Source organism: Centrocercus urophasianus, unplaced genomic scaffold (genome assembly GCF_019232065.1).
Source record: "Centrocercus urophasianus isolate 14NV4802_14NV808 unplaced genomic scaffold, USGS_Curo_1.0 seq_11, whole genome shotgun sequence".
Taxonomy (NCBI): domain Eukaryota; kingdom Metazoa; phylum Chordata; class Aves; order Galliformes; family Phasianidae; genus Centrocercus; species Centrocercus urophasianus.
In genome coordinates this window covers 82675993-82697473 of record NW_024884253.1, presented here as the reverse complement: position 1 = coordinate 82697473, position 21481 = coordinate 82675993, and the positions used below count along the sequence as shown (strand labels likewise).

Below are 21481 nucleotides of genomic sequence, written 5' to 3'. Positions count from 1 at the left end.
CACAGGAAATAGAGCAAAAGAACACAAGTGTGATGGTGTCGATAGCAATTTAGAGAAGTAACTCATGCAGCAAATAAAGGAGGGGTATAATAAAGATCTGAGTTTTTCTTCTCTAGCATTCGCTGGTGAAGTAGGCATTGTCTTGACAAAATGATCTCAATGGATTTGTTTAAGCAGCTTTCAAAACTGCCTGTCTCAAAGCCTGTAAGTTATTATAACACCCACTCTCTTTCTTTCCCTTCCAGTAGAGTTCTGTGCTTGTACTTAAAGAACTGAAGCAAACCACCAAACTCCCTTTTTTCCCCACCAGAATGCTGTGAAGCATTTAGCCAGCAACCACTACATATCCCTACAGTCCAATGAATGGCACAATTTCCATCCTCTTTTGTGTTTACTTAATATTGCAGAATTCTTCAAATCACTGCACACAAAGATTTTCAACATATGTACCTAAATCTCAGAGCCTAAATCTGAACTTCAGCTCCCGGAAGCAAAATCAACGTGTTCAGAACGTGTTTAAGTATTAATGAATTAATATTGTATCTTAAACACACAGCCAAAAGGTTACTGACAATTAATAACAGTAGACATTCAAAGATGGAAGGCTCTTCAAAAGAGAGAGGCTGTAACTGAGGATCTTATTCTGATTAAAGCTAAGCTTCCCAGTGCTTTAAAATATTCAAAGTATTCTTGTATTTGACATCTGATGCTTATTTAATTTTGAGTTCAGTGAAACCATTGCAAAGCAGCCATAAATCACCCCACTGGGCCTGTTTCCATGAATAAGTAAAAGAACATGATTATGAGATAAAGAAATAAGTCTAACCAGCAAATTTAAGGCCACCAGAACTTACATTAAACGCAGCAGGGCATAACTAAGCTTTCATTATTATTTTTTCTTATTATTATTAAATGACCTCTTTAGCTTCATGCAAGCTAAGTACTGCCACAAGTATTTTTCCTGAAATTACAGTTTGTCCAAAGTGTTTAAAAAAAAAAACCCAAAACACAACGTGATTACATATACTGCACACATAACTATAAAAACATTCTCAGTCAACAGTAAAACATGAACAAGCCTGGCACAATGCTTAATTTTAAGCACAGAGAGGATCTTAGAGTCAAGTTTAAGATGGATCACAGTTGTACTTCAGGTACACTTCATACTTTTGGGGACAGTCACAGGGAAGTTACCATTTTAGAGAGCAGGGTGCAAGTCAATGAACTTGGGGCACTCAACAGTGACATCTGCAAATCTGCCAGTAGGTTTAACATATGATAAAGTGCTTTTATGGCTGGGAACATCAGTTCAAGCATATACAGAGCAGAGTCTCATTTATTCTGTATGTAAATCATAATTTGACATTAATTCATTTTTAAAAAGGGGGAGGAGAGCTGACATTCAAACACTAAAGTAGTCTGATAGGGACTGGATCAAAGGTTAATCCATGCTGATGGCTGTCCTTTTGTTCACATCAGCAAATACTGGATCATTCCATACAGGGCAGATAGGTAAAAGTGAGTTTATAGTTTTGTACTGTTTGTAAATACATGATTCTTTTTCTTGGTATTTTTAAGAGACAACACTAAGCTCTGGGTTGAATTGTGGCCCACCAAAGGTATTACACTGGCTCTCAGCAAGGAAAAGGTTTCCCAGTCTTCTTTTAAAAGCCATTTCAATCCATGCAGAAGTAAGTCTTTCATCATCATATTTTTCCTTTGTTAACTGAAATAGTGAACATCCTGCCAACGTAAGATTCAAGGAAGATGCAGCTATGCTAATATGGCATCAGCAGTCATTGGAATAGTTCCCTTAAGCACAGTGACAGTATTAATTTCTGCAAAGTCACATTAAATTTTATTGCTCCTTTCCATCACAGACTGATGAACTTACAACATTTGCATCTCAAGTTACACCATGAAACCTAGTGCCTCTACCACTAAAATTTCCTCAAAATTACAAGCTAGTATTTCAGAAGATAATTCAGGTGGGAAGGGACCTCAACAGGTCCAACTTCTTGCTCAAAGCAAGGCCAGCTCTAGGAGCCAGCTGGGTTGTCAGGGCTTTGTCCAGCTGGATCTTGGAAATCTCCAAGGACAGAGCTAGCACAACATCTGAGAGAAACCTTCAATTGCTTGGGAGAAAAAGTCAGTGATTTTCCATGAAACACTCACAGTGTTGGCTACCAAAAGTAGGCAATAGTTAAGAACAGGAAAATATTGTTTAACAATGTTTAGCATAAACTGTAGCATTTCAACTATCCAATCTACTGTTCCCAACAATCCCATATTAATATACAACATTAATATAGAATACTAACTATATTAATATTTAATATCAACACAGGATCAATGATGTTAACACAGAATTAATTATATTAATATAATATAATAAGCAAATTGTAACTTTGAAGATAACATTAGAGAAAGGGAGACCCTTTTCTCACCTTGGAGTAACATGTTCCTGAAATACAAGGCCTGCAACACTTTAAAATTCCATGAAGGATAAAAGAGCTGCGGTGGGAGTGATGAAAGAACTGACCAAATTTAAGCTATGGAGACACAAATGTTCCACTGGGTAACCAAAAACATAAGCATTTCTTCCATGAAAATCAAGAACACATACCAACTGAGCAAAGTAAAGTGAGTGACAGGTTTAAACGTGCAGCCACAGAGGAAGGTGTACTGTGGGCTGCTCTGCACACAGTAAATAAAACACTGTGCAACCATTAGCAAGTGCGGAGTGGATTAGGTTTAGGCATTGAGCAATAATACCTCAGCACAAAGAAAGCAGGACACCTTTGCCTCAGGCACACAACTTGGACTTATCAGGAAGCTCTGCTGTGATATAGTTTCATCCACCCTGAGAGCCTGCCAACTTTTTTTTTTTTTCCCCCCCTTGGGATAGGTAGAGAGTAAATGACATGCTGCAATCCAGGGCTGCCTGTATGACAGCATCTTTTCAAGTCCTGTGGCTACTCACATCAAGTAAGGCTTGACAGAGGCAGATCTCAGGGGTAAGGACTCTATACTAATGACACCAAGACCATCTTCAAAACTTTTGTGCAATTAACTTCTTGGCTTGGGTGAAGAAAATTAACAACCAGTATATATGCTGGACATTAGGAAAGAAAGAACAGTAATACATTTGAATAGGCTGCCCAGGGAGGTGGTCACCATCCCTGGGAGTGTTTGAGAAACATGTGAATGGGGCCCTGAGGGGCACAGGTGAGTGGTCGTGATAGCGATAGGTTGACAGTTGGACTAGATGATCTTAGTGGTTTTTTCCAACCTTAATGTTCTATAATACTGGAAAGAGTCCAGCAGAGGGTCACCAAGGTGATGAAGGGACCGGAGCACCTCTCCTAAGAGGAAAATCATCAAGAACAAATAGAAATAAACATCTGATCACTGAGGCAACACAAGAGCTTCAGCTGAGAAAGGCCACCTTCCATACAGGAACAGGAATGAAATGTATCAGTGCATCTGCACTGACCTGACTGACCAGTGAAAGCACATCATTTTTCTCCTTAAAAAAGTTAAATTCCTGCCCAGCATGAAACACAGTACATTAAACCTGGTATCAGTCGAGATTTCCCAACATTATACATGTTAAGGGAAAAAAAAGAAAAAGAGCAGAGACTGAATCACTGTGAAATTACACAAGACTCCAGCACTTCTTTGAAAGACAAACAAAAAGTAACACAGGAACAGCAATTGCCTACCATACAACCAATGTTTACCGTGTAGCTATGCACACAAAATGTCAACACGTGAACACTCAAGAAGGGCATGCACTAGTTTTCATTTAAACATGCTGAAATTAAAAAAAAAAAAAAAATAGTTGATATTTCTAGCCCTATGGAGTTTATATACTGCTCTACATTTCAGCCATTTGATAACTGGACTAAGCTTCCTAAACAGAAGGGCTCTCAGACAAAGCCTAAGCAGAAGCCAGTATCACCCACTTATCCACAGAGTAAAGATGTTTAAATATAACTAGCTGGAGAAAGTGTGTTAGAAATGGCTAGGGGATAGGTACATACTGGGGGAATATGGAATTTCCCGAGGGACATACAAGAATCTTCTCAGAACATTATTCAGTGCTATGAACAGCTTTACAAATAAATTATGTTAGCAATTTAAGGATTATCAGTTATTACTGATAAGATAGGTTTGGCTAATAAATCATTAGAGCAACTTCTACCCTAGCACATTAAGGCCATTAACACAGAATTACAGAGCAGCTCATGAAACGACGACCAACGTACGGGTTATCAGCAAGCAGCCACAGTTAGCTGGTCAGATGAGATATTGAATATAAACTCCCCAAACATGAGTCAGAAGGGGAAAAAACAGAAATGAAAGGAGCAAGATGTTAACTACACTGTCTTTGCGCACAATGATGTTCAAACAGAAAAATCTTCTTAGTCATATTCTATGCATTTCTTTGACAACATCTTCCATTTGAAAAACAGGGATCAAATGAAGAAATTTCCATATTGCCTATAGCAAATAAAACGCAACGGAGAGCAGCAAAGAGCTCAAATCTGACAACAGTACTATCTAAAAATACAGAAAAGAATAAGAGCTCTGGCAAAGTGAGTAGAAAAAAACCTTACATAATGGACCCTTCTTCTAGAGCTAAATGGTGTTGTGAACTGGACAAAAAAAAAAAAACCACAGGAATAGTTGATTTGCTGAAAATGTGGAAACCAGGAATGTCCCTACCATGGAAGCTCATTCTTCTGTGCCAAAAGTGGGAAGGATGATCTTCCTTCCAGGGAGCGTTTGCTTTGGAGGTCTTCAATGGTCAATTGAACTGCTCACAGCTCTTTCCCCGTCCTGTCTTGTCCTTTTCCACAGATGTGAGAGGGTAAAAAGAAAATATGCACATGTACACACACTTCTAGGAGATACCTATGAAAGACTCCTATATCAAGTCAGCCTATAGCATACAGCTACCAAAAAGGGATATACTGTATCTAATTCACTATTCATTTATATGTTGTATTTTTCCTTTAGAAGAAGACCGAAGGAAATTATCAACTCCGTGAACTGAAGGATTATCTGGAAAGTACCAAAAACACAGTCATTACTCATACATTAGAAAGACTACAAGGAAGCTAACAAGCAAAAAATTTTGCATTTCCACAGCTGGCTTGCTCCCAGTTCACACCAACTAAAATTAGCAACCCTAGAGCTAACAACACACACGTAGGTATGCCAAGGTTGGCCAGGCCAACCTAAAGATGGAAACGATGTCTGTGTACATAGCTATTAATTTAACAGTATGCTGTACCTACGCTGGCAAAGCCTCTTCTTCATTTTCTATCAGGAAGATTCTCTTTCGACGATTGTTTTTGAGTGACAATTTCTATAATGCCCCTTCGAAAATGATACTTGCAGAATGGAATTCCTCTTGCTGAAATATCACTCAAGAGATGTGCTACATTTGTGATGAAGAGTCAAAATACTATTACTTCAACATCACGTTAACATTTTAACACCCTGCAGCCTGCAAAGGATGAAAAGTTCAGTTTAAAACAGTAAGTCTATTTGTCTGTCTGTCAAAACAATACCAGTTCTTGCTGCGTCTAGCACCAGCAGTGGACTTAACTGTGTAGATTTCGGCTGCTAGTAGTCTAAACTAAAAGTACTAACAAAACAAAGAATGAGAAATAACAGATAGACATTGACTCACAACCCAGGAGGATTACAGAAGCCAGCAAACTCATTGGGTTAAGCTCATATTCTCATAATGTTTCTTAGAGTAAAGAACACGTAGACATCTCCATTTTTATCAGTTTTCCTGCACAGGCACCATGGGGACATTAGAATGTATTTAACTATTGAACACAGAGAGAAATGGGGATAAATGATATCAGAGACTACTTCTCCCACAGAAGTCTTCTATCAGAGACTTCTTGCTCCCACAGAAGTCAGCAGAGTTTTCTCACTGTCCTTCCTGGGCACAAAACCATGCACTGAATGTGCCTGAAAGAACCTTTGAAGCCATCCTGGTTACTATTAGCAGAATACAATATTCGCTTAATTTGCAACCATCAGAGATTTTAGGAATAGGTGGGACTTCATGAAAATGTGAGATCTTGTATTACATGAGTTACAGACATCAAGAGTTCCCCCATTTAGCCAATCACTGCTGTCTGAGCTGCTGTAAATATTTGAGGAAGATAACTCAGTCTTGATTTAAGACTTTACAGTTCAACGTACACAAAACAATTTAAATAAATTACCTCTCAGATACATGTATTGACATATTTTAATGGAGATATAAACACTATGAAATCAGACATCAAGTAAATGCACAACTGAATTGCATGAAATAGCATTGTTATCTGTCATTTTGAACACTTGGAAAGTAAAAGGCAGGTATGTAGGTAGCTCTGGTGTGCATCAACAGAAAAATACAAAGGCCAGCAAAATCCTCTCACCAGCATTAAGCAGCAAACAGGACAGTGCTGTAACCTGCAACTTCTGAAGATAATGTGCTTCCATTTAAAGTAACGACATTTCTAGCCTGTGTGGTTGTTGAAGATAAGGACAGAAAGATGAAAAGAATAAATGTAACTTTGGATCTCAGTTATATTTCTTGTCCAAAATGTAAGGCTCAGTTTCGTACAAATACAAAATGGAAAGAAAATATGTGGGGCTAATGATAGTACAACGGTACGAAAGAAGAAAAATAAAATAAAAAAATCAGAAGTCTCACATGCTTACAGATCCACATGAAAAATTCTGAGAAACATCTGTGGAGGAAGAGACCACTCTAAGATGCTAAATCAAAACGCTTGCTTACTGCCCCACTTCCAGATTTTATTACTATTTTACCCTATCCCCTTTTTATTCCGTGCCTGGTCCTGTATTAGATATGGAGGTTGGCGGCTCTGCCTGAAATGGAGGGGTTGGAGCTTGATGATCCTTGAGGTCCCTTCCAACCCAAGCCATTCTACGATTCTGTGATTTCCCACTTCCCTGAATACTGGGATGAAAGAATACAACCCTGACCACAGCTGATAAACTGTGAGGCAGGGTACATCACTAGCATGCAGTGTTCCCACCTGCCTTTTGGCAGGGAGTGCGGCAGTGGCAGGAAGCAGGATAAGGAGTGCCTGCGGGGATGGGAGAGGAGGGAAGGGACCTGGCTGCTCCTTTGAGGCCAGATGGTAGGCCAATAAGAGTCAGCTGTAAGCTGGGACATGGCTACATAAAAAAGGCACTCGATCTTAAGATGCATGCAGCATTTTGATTAACTAGAGAGAACGCTGGTATATTTTTTAATCCTGTATTTGAAAGTCCCCTTGTAATTTTGTCAGTAACGCATCCATTTAACAATAGGGATAAGGAAGGGTTTTGAAGGACTCTGAACATACAAAAATATGACTACAGTCCATCAGCAGCAGAACTTGCATTTCCGAACTAATCTCTCCTGCTTCTATTTACAATACCTCCCATAAATCTCAGTGCAGTACAATTTACTAGAAAAAAAAAACCCACAACATTCTAGTTAAAAAAAAAAAAAAGCAGATGGGCAAACAAGGTAAAGGGCATTTGATTTCAGTTGCCTCTCCTCCATGCCAATATGCTACTTTGAAGGGGCTGTAAGTGTGGGAGGAGAACATATGTGCAAGTAGATTGTGCATCTCAGAGAATGCTTGCTGCTGCTAAGCAATCTTTCTTTATCCTTTCCTTCCATGGTAGTTCAAATGTACATTTGCACCATGAGTGGTTTCACACTCTAAGTGCGGTCATAAGCCAGTAATTGGTGAATTTCATAGTCCTGTAAGCTGCTACTGAGTAAAGAACTGCTACACCAAATGCCAAGTCAGCCTGTTAAGGCTTGAGACTGATTAGTACCTATAAAAAGAGTGGACAGAGGCCTTGGGCACCTTCAAGACAGAAGCTGGAAGTACAGGATTTTCTGTTTGGCTGTTGCTGGTTTGTTTTTTTTTTTTTTTTTCCAACATCACCATAGAAATGGCTTGGACTTTGCTGGAGTCCAAACCATGGCTTTGGATGGTTGTATCTTGGTAGTTTCTCAGCAAATATAGGTAAGACCCTGCTGCCACACAAGCACTGACCAAAATTAAACAAAACTCTTGATCTGTCAAGAATGTTTCTATGTCTAAGGATGCAAGTGAAGAGGGTACTACTAACACTGAAGCACGAAGCCCCAGAAAGAGAACTGATTTGGGTAAAATTCCAATACAACCTTAGGGAGAAAGTTGTGGTGACTCTGGAAGGGAACACTATAATCGAGACAGATCTGCCACAACAGTTTGAACTTGGAATGTGGCAAGGGCAACCTCACAGACCAACCAGTGAATAGCAATGCCAAGTATCTGAAAGGGAGGATTCATGAGAATATACAGCATCGTGTTCAAATTACACTATGAAGCATCTCCAGCAGAAGTAAAAAAACTGGAGAAGTTCTCTGAGAAACCTGAAAGTGATCAAGTGTGAAAGTAGAGAAATGCAGCTGACTGCTGGTAAAATAGATTGAAAAGTGCCTTTTCCTTGAAGCTGGACAGAGACATACCTACCAGTACTGGGAAGAGATCAGGAGAGGAGTCTGGCAGACATCTGCATGCCATTAGAGGGACTGGAAGTCTGAGTCCAGGAGGGATTTGTTACATTGCACACAGCTTGCAGTGCGAGTTAACAAACTGTTTACAACTTCATCTGATGAAGAAACTGGTACTTGAGCTCTATCCATGTCAGAAGAAAGTAAAAAACATGAGTAGAGATTCAAACAAGAACAATAGCTTATTTAAAGGGATGAATTTATACCGGACAAACAACCAAGACAGCCTGCAAGTCTAAATTGCAATGAAGCCAAAGAACACACACACATTTCCAGATCATCCCATATCACCTTTGCCCTTACATACTTTAAGATACAGCCATCACCACAATGGAGATGCAGAGTAAGAACACCTATCTTCCCTGTGACATTGCCATTTATCACTGCTTCTTTTTCTCAGAAGAAGTAATAATCCAAAATAATACAACTAAGAGTCAGAGAGAGCTTGTGGGACAAGTGGGTTTTGTGGAGTATATGCTAGGCCACATCACCATATCAACGCTGTTGAGTTCCAGAGTGCTGAGTGTCTGTACAGGATCTGCAACCCCTCTTCATGGCAAATCTTGGTGTTGCTGGAGTTTGTCACCAAACTTTAGTTCCCTGAAAAGTTTCAGAAGCAGCATGAGAGATTCAGCAGCCTTAGCATCGCTGGTGCCAAGTATCAAGATAACTAGGGTAAGTGCCACTAGCCCTAAACTAAAATCCTATGACAGTGCTCGTGGAACTGGTGCCCCTAGGATGCAGCCTGTTGTGATAAGCAGAGAACTGCTGCAACGGATAAAGAAGAAAACAAATGCTTACAGTGCTTCATAATGAGCTTCAGTGGCTGAACTGGTTCAGAGGATGATCAAAACAGAAGCCTCTGTGGTAACCACAAGGATCTGAGAGGACTTGACTTTATCAGTCTGGAAGGGAGAAGACAGAGAGACTTTCTTGGGATGGATATCTTAGGAGGAGGCCAGCAGCAGATCAAAGCCAAAGCAGATTCAGCTAACTGCTCTCCAGACTGTGATACCCAAATGGGTACCGTCAGGGAAAGCTTTCATTGCCTTCACAAGGAGAAAGTTTTGGTTTTCGAAGACCACCATCCCTTCCAGCTTTTAAAGGACAACACACAGACCACTCATGAGAAACAAGATTTTCTTTGTTATGTCAACAACAATCAAAGTTGAAGAGATGCTAAGGTTCTCCTACTAAAAATTCACACTGGCAACTGAGCAATTACAAGAAGATGACATGATGGAAGAATTATCCACCTTACACAGCTGATGAGCAGGAAAAGAGTGGAGCTGATCCCTAAAGAACACATTTCTGGTCTCAACTTGCAGGTTACCTATCTGCAACCTGAATGTATTTGCGGACTATCACTCAAAATATATGTATATCTTCCAGTTGCAAATTCATACTAAGTAACTGAATTCTGCTAACTTCAACACGATGTCTGTTTCTTTACTGTCTTTGTGTTCAACAGAGATCTATTTCAATTTGCTCTTAATTGGATTATTACAGCTAATGGCAAAATGCGATGCCTAATATACATATCTTTTTGTAGTCAATTAAATTCATCTTAAATCCCACACATGTATAAAGTTTTGACTGACCAGTGTACAATACCAGTCAGCAAAGAACCCAGTATGATTGAACTTATGAAGAATTCCTCCCCACAAACACGCTACACCCTCTAACAGCTCCAGTACTGACAGGGCAGTATTTAATTTGCAATAAAAATATACAGCCATCTTAAGGTGAATTTGTATACACTGCATTGTGATTAAAATACTTTATGTGAGCGTGTTCACATTTTGTTTACTTGTTTAGCTCAAAATACACTTTCCTTTTTCTCAGTGGCCTTCAAACAAACATTTAATTTACTTCATATTACAGAAAATAATGAAAAAAAATAGACACTTAAGGAAGTGATAAAAATGGCAAAGGATGTTTCTTAGTTGAAAAGGTACAAAGTCACCATATTATCCCAGTCATTTCTGTATCAATTTTATATATAATTTTTTTTTCAACAACTAGTCCTACAAATTTAGATTAGGACACAAAAATTAAGCCATAATCTTTCTGCCTCCTGAACCCCCTGACAGGCATGTGCTATCATCATGCAAATCTTTGCAGCCCAATCCCCTTCAGAGCACAGTGGAGAAAGTTTCTTCCTTTGTGTGGGATCACAAAGATTGTATTGGTGCACAGCTGAGAAGAAAATCCTGAAAATAGAGGTCAGTTCATCTTCAGCTTAACAAGTCTATCCAAAAATAAATAAATCAACCCAGAGAAATGTTACTTCTTTAGGACCAACATCAACAAGAGCAGACAGTAATGCTTTACATACTGAGCTTTTATGTTTGGATGGCAATGCTGCTTTCCTATGGTACGCTAAACAAAATACATCACAAGTCTATTCAGTTGAAGGCCTAGCTTGTTGGAAAGTCTCTGTAAATGTTTAGAAGGCTTCTTTTATCCCCCAGCCACATATTTTTTTCTCCTTCACCTTTTTCACAAAGGCATAAAGCGACATCATAGTGTTAGTCCCCATTCAAGGCAGCCTGTATCAAATCTTCTTTCGAAAAATTAACTCAATCATGAGTCTGGAGAGAACAAAGCTGAGTGGGATATGGACAAGGTTTACGAAATCTCAAAAGCAGCTGGTAAGATGAATGTTGAGCTTTTATTTAACAAATCAGACAATGCTCGAACCAAAGGACACCTGTTAAAACTAGTAGGAAGTTGGGAGAAAAAAAAAGATATAATAATGTACTTAATGTGATTGGTAGTGAACTTCTGCAATTCATTGCCAGAGAATGCTGAAGGCAAACAACACTGAAAGAAAAGGATTCATGGTAACATGTCCTAAAAGGAGCCTTGGGAGGAAGGAAACAGATTGCACAAAGTGGCCAAGCTGAGGTGTTGTCCTCAATCTGTATGTCCTGAGCATAATGATGGGTCAGACGGGCCCCGCTGGGATCCATCCCCCCTGGGATTCTTCTGTTCTGTAATGTTCAGCAAGTTTTTAAATTCATTGTTTGAAAAGGTAAAATGCTTTGAGTCCAGGAGTGAGTATCAACAGTTTACAATGCTGTTCACAGATGTGTCAGAGCTCCGAAGGACAGGTCACTAACATGAGTGCAATGAGTATCTACTCAGAGCAAGACAAACCAGTGAAATGCGGGACTGACAGATGAAAGTACAGCATTCTGGACCCACCAGACTTAGAAAGGTGATGCTGTTGCTCCATGACACCAGGTCCGATCATCAGTGAAGCTGAAAATGTATTCCCAGTAGGCACAAACACAAAGAATACACATATGCACCACATTCACATGCATACACAGAATCACAGAATGGCCCAGGTTGGAATCATGATTCAAGGATCATGAACCTCCAACCCCTGCCACAGGCAGCGCCACCAACCTCCCCATTTAATAGTAGACCATTTGCCCAGGGTCCCATCCAACCTGGCCTTGACACACAGATTTGAGCCCCTGAGTTGCTTCCCTACATCCTCTCATGCGTCCCCTTTCAAGTACTACACTTTCAGTCCAAAAGGTGAGCTACTCCCTATGGCTCATGGTGATGGGTTTCACGTCTGGATGCTAGGGCTGTGGCTCTGCTGCAATGGCCCTGGGAGGGTACTGGACAGAGTCTGCTTTCTTCAAGTGTTTCACTGGGGTTCTCACCTGCCCTCATACCCCTGTGCTCCTCCGGGCTTGTGGAGATGAGTCTTCCATGGCTCTGCCCAGGGGAGCCTAGCCAGGGATTATTTGGTCTCTCCCTCCCCATGCTGCTTCTCTGCACTCGTTTGTGGGTGCACAAATGAGCTTTATCACACAAAACCTAACAGGTATTCCTGCATTCAGCCAGCCTTGAAATACAATGACTTTTCACCAGCTTTCTAAACCCTAACACACAGGCTTAATCTGTCACAGGTCAACTATTTCTTAAAATAGCCTATGAGGATCAATCTCCTTTCAGCATCTGTTAGAAATCATCACATATTGCTTGTCATAAACCAAATATGGTTATTAACAATTAGATAAATCATATTATGAACCAAACTGTTAGTACAAGGCTTTAGTCAATGAACTGTGCAGTTTCCAGTGCTATAGCTTCAGCAGCCTTATCTAGGTCAATACAGTTACTCAAGTGGTTAGAACAAAGCTTTTGTGTCTGCACAAAATTGGGGTGTTACAGATCGCAGCATCTGATCAGCAATACACATACCCTGGGCTTCATCCAATGCCCACAGCCCAGTGGAGCCCAGTTTCACTGATGCAGGAAAGCTTTACATCAGCCTGTAGAATCACAATGTGCTTTTTCTATTTCATTTTGATTTTGTTTATTACCTCTTTGTTGGTCTTCTTTTCCATTAAGTTGTTTTTGTGCTTCTTCAATTTTGTCTGCAAGAAAAAGAAGTAATTATTAAAATATATTAGAAAAGAAGCAAGTTTTGAGAAAGTCATTTACCAAAGTCTGTCTCAAACTAGCTGTTTATATTTAGGAATGACACCATTCACACGTAAATACGCAGTACATTATGAGTAATACTGTCATATAAAATTTCATCATGTTTTACCAGCAAGGCTATTGACATGTTAAATTACACGGAACTGCAGAGAGAAAAGCAATGGCATCAGATCTGCAGTCAACAGCTAATCCCTCTGTAGTTTCATGCCATCTGTAAGAATTTATGCAGTCAGGGGACTCTTCAGAATAGGTATTATCATGCATTACAGAGTATGTTAATATGCACACGGAGTATTTTAATACGATTGTGAGAAATGCTGTTAGAACAAGACAATGCAGCATTAAGCATGGTGATATAAACAGCAAATGGGATTTGATACACGAAGTGGCCACATGGGAGTGGTGGGGGGATGAGCAGCAGCCCAGCACTCATTCCTCTGCGAAACCACCCATCGTTCACGCGCACGCAGCAGGAGCAAAAAGCAGCCTCGAGCCTTTATGCTCACTGTTCTTAGCAAAACGCCTGCTGCCCCCAAACTCATCAGTGCAGGAGAAGGAATTGTGTTTCTGCTGTTGCCGCACAGCAGATCCTGCTGGGAGGAGCAGCGTCACACTGTGTATGCCTGTGCTTCTATGCGCAGAGAAAGAAGCAAGGAAAAGTGCAGCCGGAACGAGCGAAAAATTGGAGATCCATTCTTTTTGGTAGCACACCGCCCTCTGAGAAGCATCAGGAAAAAGAGGTCACGTCGATGAGGATGAGGAGCAGCAGCACTACGGTGTGACAGACCAGGACCTGAGCTTGGAACGTGGCTTTCACACATCACTGTTATCTCCAAAAATGCCTGTGAAATATTTTTTTTTGGGGGGGTTCCAGTTTTTATGAAATTAAGTGGAAAGAACAGAAGAGGACTGCAACCATCCTAAACTTCTCTGACAGTACTGCTCCAGTTCAGGAAACACTGGGCTTCCTGGCTGCCATAACCAAGAGATCAGGATGGCTCTGCACAGGCCTCACCTCTCTTCACCAGTGGGAGGGCTGCTATGTGATCGTCCCATTTACTCACCATTCCTATGTCATGCAAGGTTACAGCCCTTTCTTCGACAGACTTGAAATAAGTGGTTTTAAATGACTTCTCCAATATTTATGAGCTGAACCACTAAAGGAAGTTCGAACCACTTGTTTTCAGCCCCAAATTGTTTTCCCATTATATTACAAGCAGATCTAAAAAAAATTGTAACTAAATCAAACCCTTCTCAGAGGTTTTAAGACTGAGTTCAGCATGCTTCAGTTCCTCGTTTCTGCCTTTTAAATCTAGCTCCAGGTTCTTTTTCTCACTGAAGCTCAGCAACTTAACAAACTGACCCACACAAATGGCTACAGGGCAGACTCCCACAGCTATGAGCGAGCTGAGCTGCTGATAAGAAAGAAACCACCACAATTTTAAGAGCCAAACCTCCTCATTCCAGAGCTAGCAAAATGTACATACATAAAGCACAGCTTCTCCTATACACAGCTTCTGCTAAACCTATACACTGGCCACTGAACACAAACACGAGCAACTCAAGAAGAAAACAACCTTCTTCTGGCTCATTATCAACCTGGTTACACAGATATGCTTTAACCAATGAAGACTTCATGTTTATGGGCTTCCTGGATTAAAGAACAGCTAAAATACTGTATGAATCTATAATTTTATTATTTTATGTAGGCTGCTTCAGAAGTAATGCCTCCTATTCATTTCCATGGGAACTACAACAGAATACAAGGAGCACAATAACACTATTTGATAGAGCAAGTTCTCTGTTACAATAGTTTTCACCAGCTTGATAGTCACCAGCATGAGCTATGCATTTTCAGCAGTGATGAACAAGAGCTGCATACCGTGTTCTGGTATCTGAACCAGTGGAGATGACCCACTGCCTCCACTGCTGAAACACACCACCCACTGCCTCACGTTGCTCACATTCACTGTTTGGTCTCCATAACATTCACCAAGTACTGATAAAACAAACAAAGCATCTTTTATATATGTATGCCACTAACGCTTTACCAAAAAAAAAAACAAACAAAATGTGCAGACTGGTTATGGTTATCAAACTCATTTCCCCTGTTTAGAAATGTATGTAATGCACTAGGGAGCGCCCAGCTCTTGAGAAGACGTAAAAGATTTGTCACAAAAATTTATATGCAGCTACAAAGACAAATGCAATTTCATTATTAAAAGTATTATCAAGCATACCTCACATAAACGGTACCATAAATCCATGTGTTTAAATTCATAATCATTCTATTTTATACAGATAAAATTATTTACGTATTTTGGAAGCGTGCTACATTAGATTGCCAGGAAGATAAGTACTTTGAACTCCCCAAATGAATTATCTCTTATTTCAAAAAAGATGAAAAAAAGAGAAAGAGTTTGTATCAGAACTGCCGATAGCTTCTCTGTCAGATTCATTCCAAAGTACCACAGATAACCGAAACAATAACTAGGTAACCACATACTCTGTATCTGGCCAAAAAATCTCCTATACTTTGTGCATCTCCTCAAATGCCTTCCTCAATGAGTGACATCTATTGCATAGATGTTTTCCTACCTGTAGAAGCATCTTTGTGCAGCCATTACCTGCAAACAGCACTACACCCTTGACAGCCATCTGATAAGGGTCATGACCTTTCTTACCAAGGCACTGAGGCATGTTTCACAACTCAGCACTAAATTTATGTTGACAACCCACTACATTTTACAGCTCCAGACGCCATACTGGCGGCCGTCTCCTCAATGTGTGAGGGTTTAAGCTGAAAGAACTTACCCCGAAACACCAAGGAACTGGAAGAAAAGCACGCAGGTGAGCTAAATGAACTTCATTTGCTTTTTGCTAGGACAACAGAAAATAATACAACTAAGGGAAATTCTTGCTATGCTGCAGTTGCAGCTCCCTCTTTATTGCCCATACAATGACAGAACATCCCTGGAGGTGTTTGAGGCCAGGTTGGATGGGGCCCTGGGCAGCATCATCTGGTGGGTGGCAGCCCTGCCCATGGCAGGGGGCTGGAACTGGGTGATCTCTAAGGTCCCTTCCAATCCAGTCTATTCTGTGATCCTATGAACAGTGCTTCAGTGGACTGTGGGTTCTTGTAAGATACGTTCTAGTGCTGCCAGTAGATGTTCTGCTGGAGTGGCACACATCTAAAGCAAATGATGAGCATGTGACACACAAACTCTTATTTAAGGGAGAAGACACTTCTCAAGTGCTCACTAGAGAGGAAGGATAATGAAATCATCGTGCATTCGTGATGTGAAGGGATCGAAGATGCCACATCACATAACAATCATGGAGTCAGCTCTTGATTATCAGAGACAGGTGCATACCACAAAATAGTAAGCTGTAGGTAACACGGCATAACAGCAATGTATATAAAATACAATGACACAACGTGAGTACAAAGAGGAGAAAAGAAAAGCCAGTGAGCACCTATGAGATGTAGCAATTCCCAATTAAGCCTGGCTGTGGCTGCAGGTGTCCAAGAACTGCAGCACCACACCCAACACCCACTCCAGCTGTCTGTCTGTCTGTCCTGGCTGCATTCAGTCCATTCCCCTGCAGCAAGATAGTTCAAGTATCTGCACCAGCAGTACTATATTGCAGTCCAGTTGCCTGAGCTATGAATGCAACTTGCTCAGGACCATCACAGCGCCACCACCATCACGCTCCATCCAAACAAGATGACTTGTACTTCTCTTACAGCATTTGCAGCAAAGGAATGGTTTTTCCTTCTCTAGTTTTAAAGGCTTTCATGCTACTGTCCAACACATCCACCAGCAGATTTCTGCTGCATAGAATAAACAGTTAATTCCTTGGGGTTTTAAATATATGTAACCATATATAATGTAACCATGCTTTCTAGGAACTTGAGCAAGGAGGCTTACACACAGGAAAAGATGGTTGCTGATTTATATGTCTCCCGCTATGGAAGATCCTTAAGAGGATACCAATAGAGTGAGTTTGAGATGGTAGGGCTGTGATGGATGAAAAATAAAAGCAAAAATAAAACTTTCACCAGCTTTACGTTCTCTATTTGCAGTATTCACCGAGGACATAACCACATGGATTTAAATACATCACAAACAGGAGAATATAGTTTAAAAAGACTTTCAGATTTTTTCAAGACATCAACACCTACAAATACAAATGTGATTACACGTATTAAAATTTTCATTTCACACATGAAAAACTTTAAAGGCACTGTGGTCAGCGAAGAAAAATAAAGACAGGTTTGATAAATAAAGGTTTAGAAATTTCAGCAAGTAAAGCGAAACTACCGAAAAGCGTGAGGTTTGCAGAATACGAAACCAGTAACTTCTGTCAACAATTTAAGATGAAGCAAGTGCAATCTTTCATTTGTGGGTTTGATTATGGCTTTAGTTTTGTTGTTTTTAAACAAACAAACAAAGGAAACAATCCTACTTTTAAGCCACCAGGACATTTGACAAGGGAGTAGGAGGTGGTAAATATTCACTGGCATTCACATATAACCTACTTCTCTATGGGTAACTGGAGAATTAGCACTTAATATGGTGCAAATCCATACCAGAACTTAAAAATAAAAAAAAAACCTTTTTTGCCTAAAAGGTTGTTTTTGCTTATTCAAATATTTAACCAAAACAGCTGGAAGGAAAATGTCAGCATTTTTTTTTTCCCCTTCAGTTTAATGCAAGAAGAACTCTCAGACCTTACGCCTGAGTCATCCTAAAAATACCTCCAGCAAAACAACTTCAGATGACAAGTGGCTTCGTGCGACTTTCTAAAGAAAACCCACTCTCTCTTACCTTTCTCTGTCAGATGACATTTGAAACATAATGTTAAAAAACGCTTTGCATGTTTTTCAGTGGACACCACCGAAGATATAAAATCTTTTTTCTCTGTTGGATCACTGGGAGAGAAGAAAGCTGCTAAGACCAAATATTCTTCTGTTCAAGTGCACGAATGTAATCACGCTATGTGCATTGGGAAGTATTGCTGAAATCAGAACGTTAAGTGGGATTTTTGTGGTTTTTAGCAGGGAGAGACACAGCTTGAGAGCAGTGAGATGAGGTTGAGACACTGTGCAGAAATCTCCATCTTCGGATTATTGAAACCCATCAGACTAAAACCACTATGCCAGTGCTCTGTATTTGAGTGCACAAGAATTGCTTCTGTAAGCATTAAGAATACTACCAGGTTTTTTAAAAAAAATTACAATAAAATAAAATACCCAGCTCTGCATGAACCATGCATACTGGCACTGAGAACAGCTGTGACTTTCCATGGAGTGACCACAACCTATTTCCACACTCATGCGGAGCAACTGTCCACCTCTCTCAAAGAAAACCCTTGTGCTTCAGGAGTTTGTGTTCTAAAGCTCACCCATGGATGCAGGAGTTGATGTTGAGCTTGGATTGTTGCCCTGGGTGATGACTTCACCCTGCTCCAGCAGGCCACAGCAGGATGCAGGGGATACCCACGAGCTCTTCCCTCAGCACTGCAGGCATCATTCAGTCCAAACATTAAGTAGATGAATCCTAACTGAGATCAATCCTAAGACTCCCCTGCAGCTAATTGAAAAAAAAAAAAAGGAAAATAAAAAGAACAAAGAAAGTGTACTAAAGTGAACACAGCAGCAGGCTATAATGGTAGGATGAAGGATGGAAAAAAAGGACAGAGAAAATAGAAGCCTTCTGGTTTTCCTTCAGCTCAGAGGTGCCTGCCAACACCGAAGAAGCCTGCCCTTCACTGAGGGTGAGGTGGCAGCAGCAGTGCTGGTGCAGGATGAGCTCATCCCCGAGCAAGCAAAGGTGGGAGACCTGGCAGAACCCGACGCCAGTTGTGCCAAAGACTTCTTTGATGGCCCTAAATTCCCACCGTCGCCTTTCTGCTGCAAAATTAAATCCTGCGAAGTTGGCAAACAGCAGCAAAAAGACATTTTGCAAAGCCTATATGACATTCAAATTTAAATCTGCTTCTAATTAAAAACCATTCTTCTGTCCCCAAACGTTTCACTTCCCTCATTTAATGAGGAATGTTCAAGATTAAAAGGAAAGATCAGATGAAGCAAAAGCAGTCTCTGAATCTTCTCTTTAATTTTACAGTGTGGGAACCTGACATCTTCTGGCACTTGCTTTGGTTTCTCCTTTCCACCTTGGGGGCTTGGAGAGTCAAAGCCCGGGGCTCAATAGGTTAGAAACACTGGTATGAGCCTGACAGCTGCTAGCAAGGCTGATCCCAGCCCACCATACATGCAAGGTGAAACATATTAAATCTCTGTCTGTCAGTCAGCAATAGGTTTGAAGGTTCCTCATGCAGCTGTAAGGTAGGGGAAATCGAAAAATCTCCCTAAAAATTAGGAAATGCGAATTTAACACTCTCAGTAACTAGCATGAAGATGCAGGAGTAGTTATCTGTTTCTTTTTTTTTTAATACATTTCAAATGAGATTTAAAACATGTTCTTCTAGTCGTGATCATAACCTTGACTGACGACCTATTTGATCAGTTTTTCAGGAAAACCTTATGCATTTTCATTCTAATGTCAACTTTAACTGCTCATCATGCTCCCTGCCGTATATAATTATTTGCATCTAAAAATGAAAAACCGATGACAGATACTTTACGTAACTCTCTTAAAAATAGAATATAAAAATCCCTATTTTTCATTTAACAACAACAAAAAAAAGCTTGCTTGCATACTTGAAGACGCAATCTGTACTCTAGAGATTAGACTAGTATCAGCAATGTATGGTTATACTGCATATACAATAAAACAGTCAATGCAGAGGTTGTACATAAATTATGTATATAACAGCTCTATCCTTGCCATCACATACATATTACTTAAGCACAGCAATGACTCCTGATGAGACTGACATGGTGTATGCGCATAAATTACGTATACACTTTGCATATGAACCCAAGCTCAGTCTCTCTCATAGATACATGATCATGGAACGATCAGCTGCTTTGGATACAACTGCCATTTGTTTTGTTTTTTTATCATGTAGCATTCAGACTTATGAAAAGCTGAGCATACGAGGGTTGCAGGGAAGGATTTTTGGATGCCTCCTTCCAGGGCCAGTGGAGGAATGCAGTGCACAGTGAGGCACCTGTGGGCAGAGGCTGGGTAACCATCTAGTACAAGAACCGACATGCAGGTGAGGCTCTTCCTCACAATGAGCTCCTGCTCAGCATCTTTCCACAGGCATCCCTTCAACTCTGGAAGCAGCTATGCTTCTGAAGGCCAGTCCTTGCTCCTGTGTTTACTCCCAAGAGAGACATGAGCCTGACACAAGAGATAATTCATTTACACATTGTTTCAAACAAAGCAGGAACACAGGTACTGATTGCATTTACATTTGCATAGCTTCTAATCAGCGATCTAGTAAAGTAATTACAGCATTGCTATGCTGATGTTTAGAGCATTGTCAGCCAGGTTCTACCGGTGTGATTGCTATCACTGCATTTTGCTTAATAATTATTTAAGAGCCTCTTAAAACATTCACTACTCCAGGCTTCATTCTGGCTTTATGATATTTTCTATACTTACCCCAGCATAGAGTTAAAAGTTAAACATCTAAAGTTGCCCTTAGCTCACTGCCTTCTCTAGGCTGGTGCCACGAGCACCTGCACGCCTCCTGTGCTGTCCCAGGGTCCCCTCTCCTTCCTCTACACTGCTCCATTTGCTGTCTTTTGATCTTATGCCCCAAAACTGGAAAGAAATGTGTTTTTCATTCATTTATTTAACGACTGACACAGAAATTAAATAACAATACATGAAGTCCAAAAGAGTAATTTCTACAATACTGTCTCAAACGCTCACTCTATGCCAAGGAGCCAAAGCTGCCACTCCCCAGCCAAACACAGAACAACTTCCACTAATCTTTCTGGTACTCCAAAAGCACTTGTACTTGACTTCAAGTCTGCTGCAGGAAGGCTCACCAAACCCAGCAAGTACCAGAACTGGATCTGCAAGCAGAGCAACATCAAGAGCCTGCGTTTCATCACCTGAGACAACAGGTTGGAGACTTTCTTCAAGTTCTCTGATGAGTCAAACTGCTCTTTAATTTCTCCTTCTATTTCTGGAGTTCCTCAAGCGCAAGGAGTTTATGAGGCAGAAACCATGCAAGCAGATAAACTCAGCATTCAGGAACCTAAAGCACCAGCAATACTATTGAAAACAACTTAATTTTCTTAAGATTGGCATATTTGAGCAGTGATCTCTTTACTGAGATCCCAAAATTTTGACTGATATAAACGGTTGAAATAATTAAATCTTCAGTAGGATGTTAGATACTGAAGTTGTTCTAATGATCAGATATTAAGTAAATAAGTGGTATTACTAGCTATGAAAATGACCAAAACACAATTTTGAT

General features: G+C 40.3%; 1 protein-coding gene across 3 annotated transcripts in view; it reads right to left on the bottom strand.

Annotated features, from left to right (window-relative positions):
* The window catches only part of HIVEP1 (HIVEP zinc finger 1), a 110086-nt gene that overhangs the window by 34318 nt on the left and 54287 nt on the right, over positions 1–21481 (bottom strand). For 2 of the 3 annotated variants that reach the window (XM_042808867.1, XM_042808866.1), the window contains exon 3: positions 12955–13008. In XM_042808867.1, coding sequence (XP_042664801.1) covers positions 12955–13008 — 54 coding nt within the window. Of the gene's footprint in view, positions 1–4731; positions 4826–12954; positions 13009–21481 lie in introns of those variants that run through there. The other variant, XM_042808868.1, reaches the window with a different exon arrangement.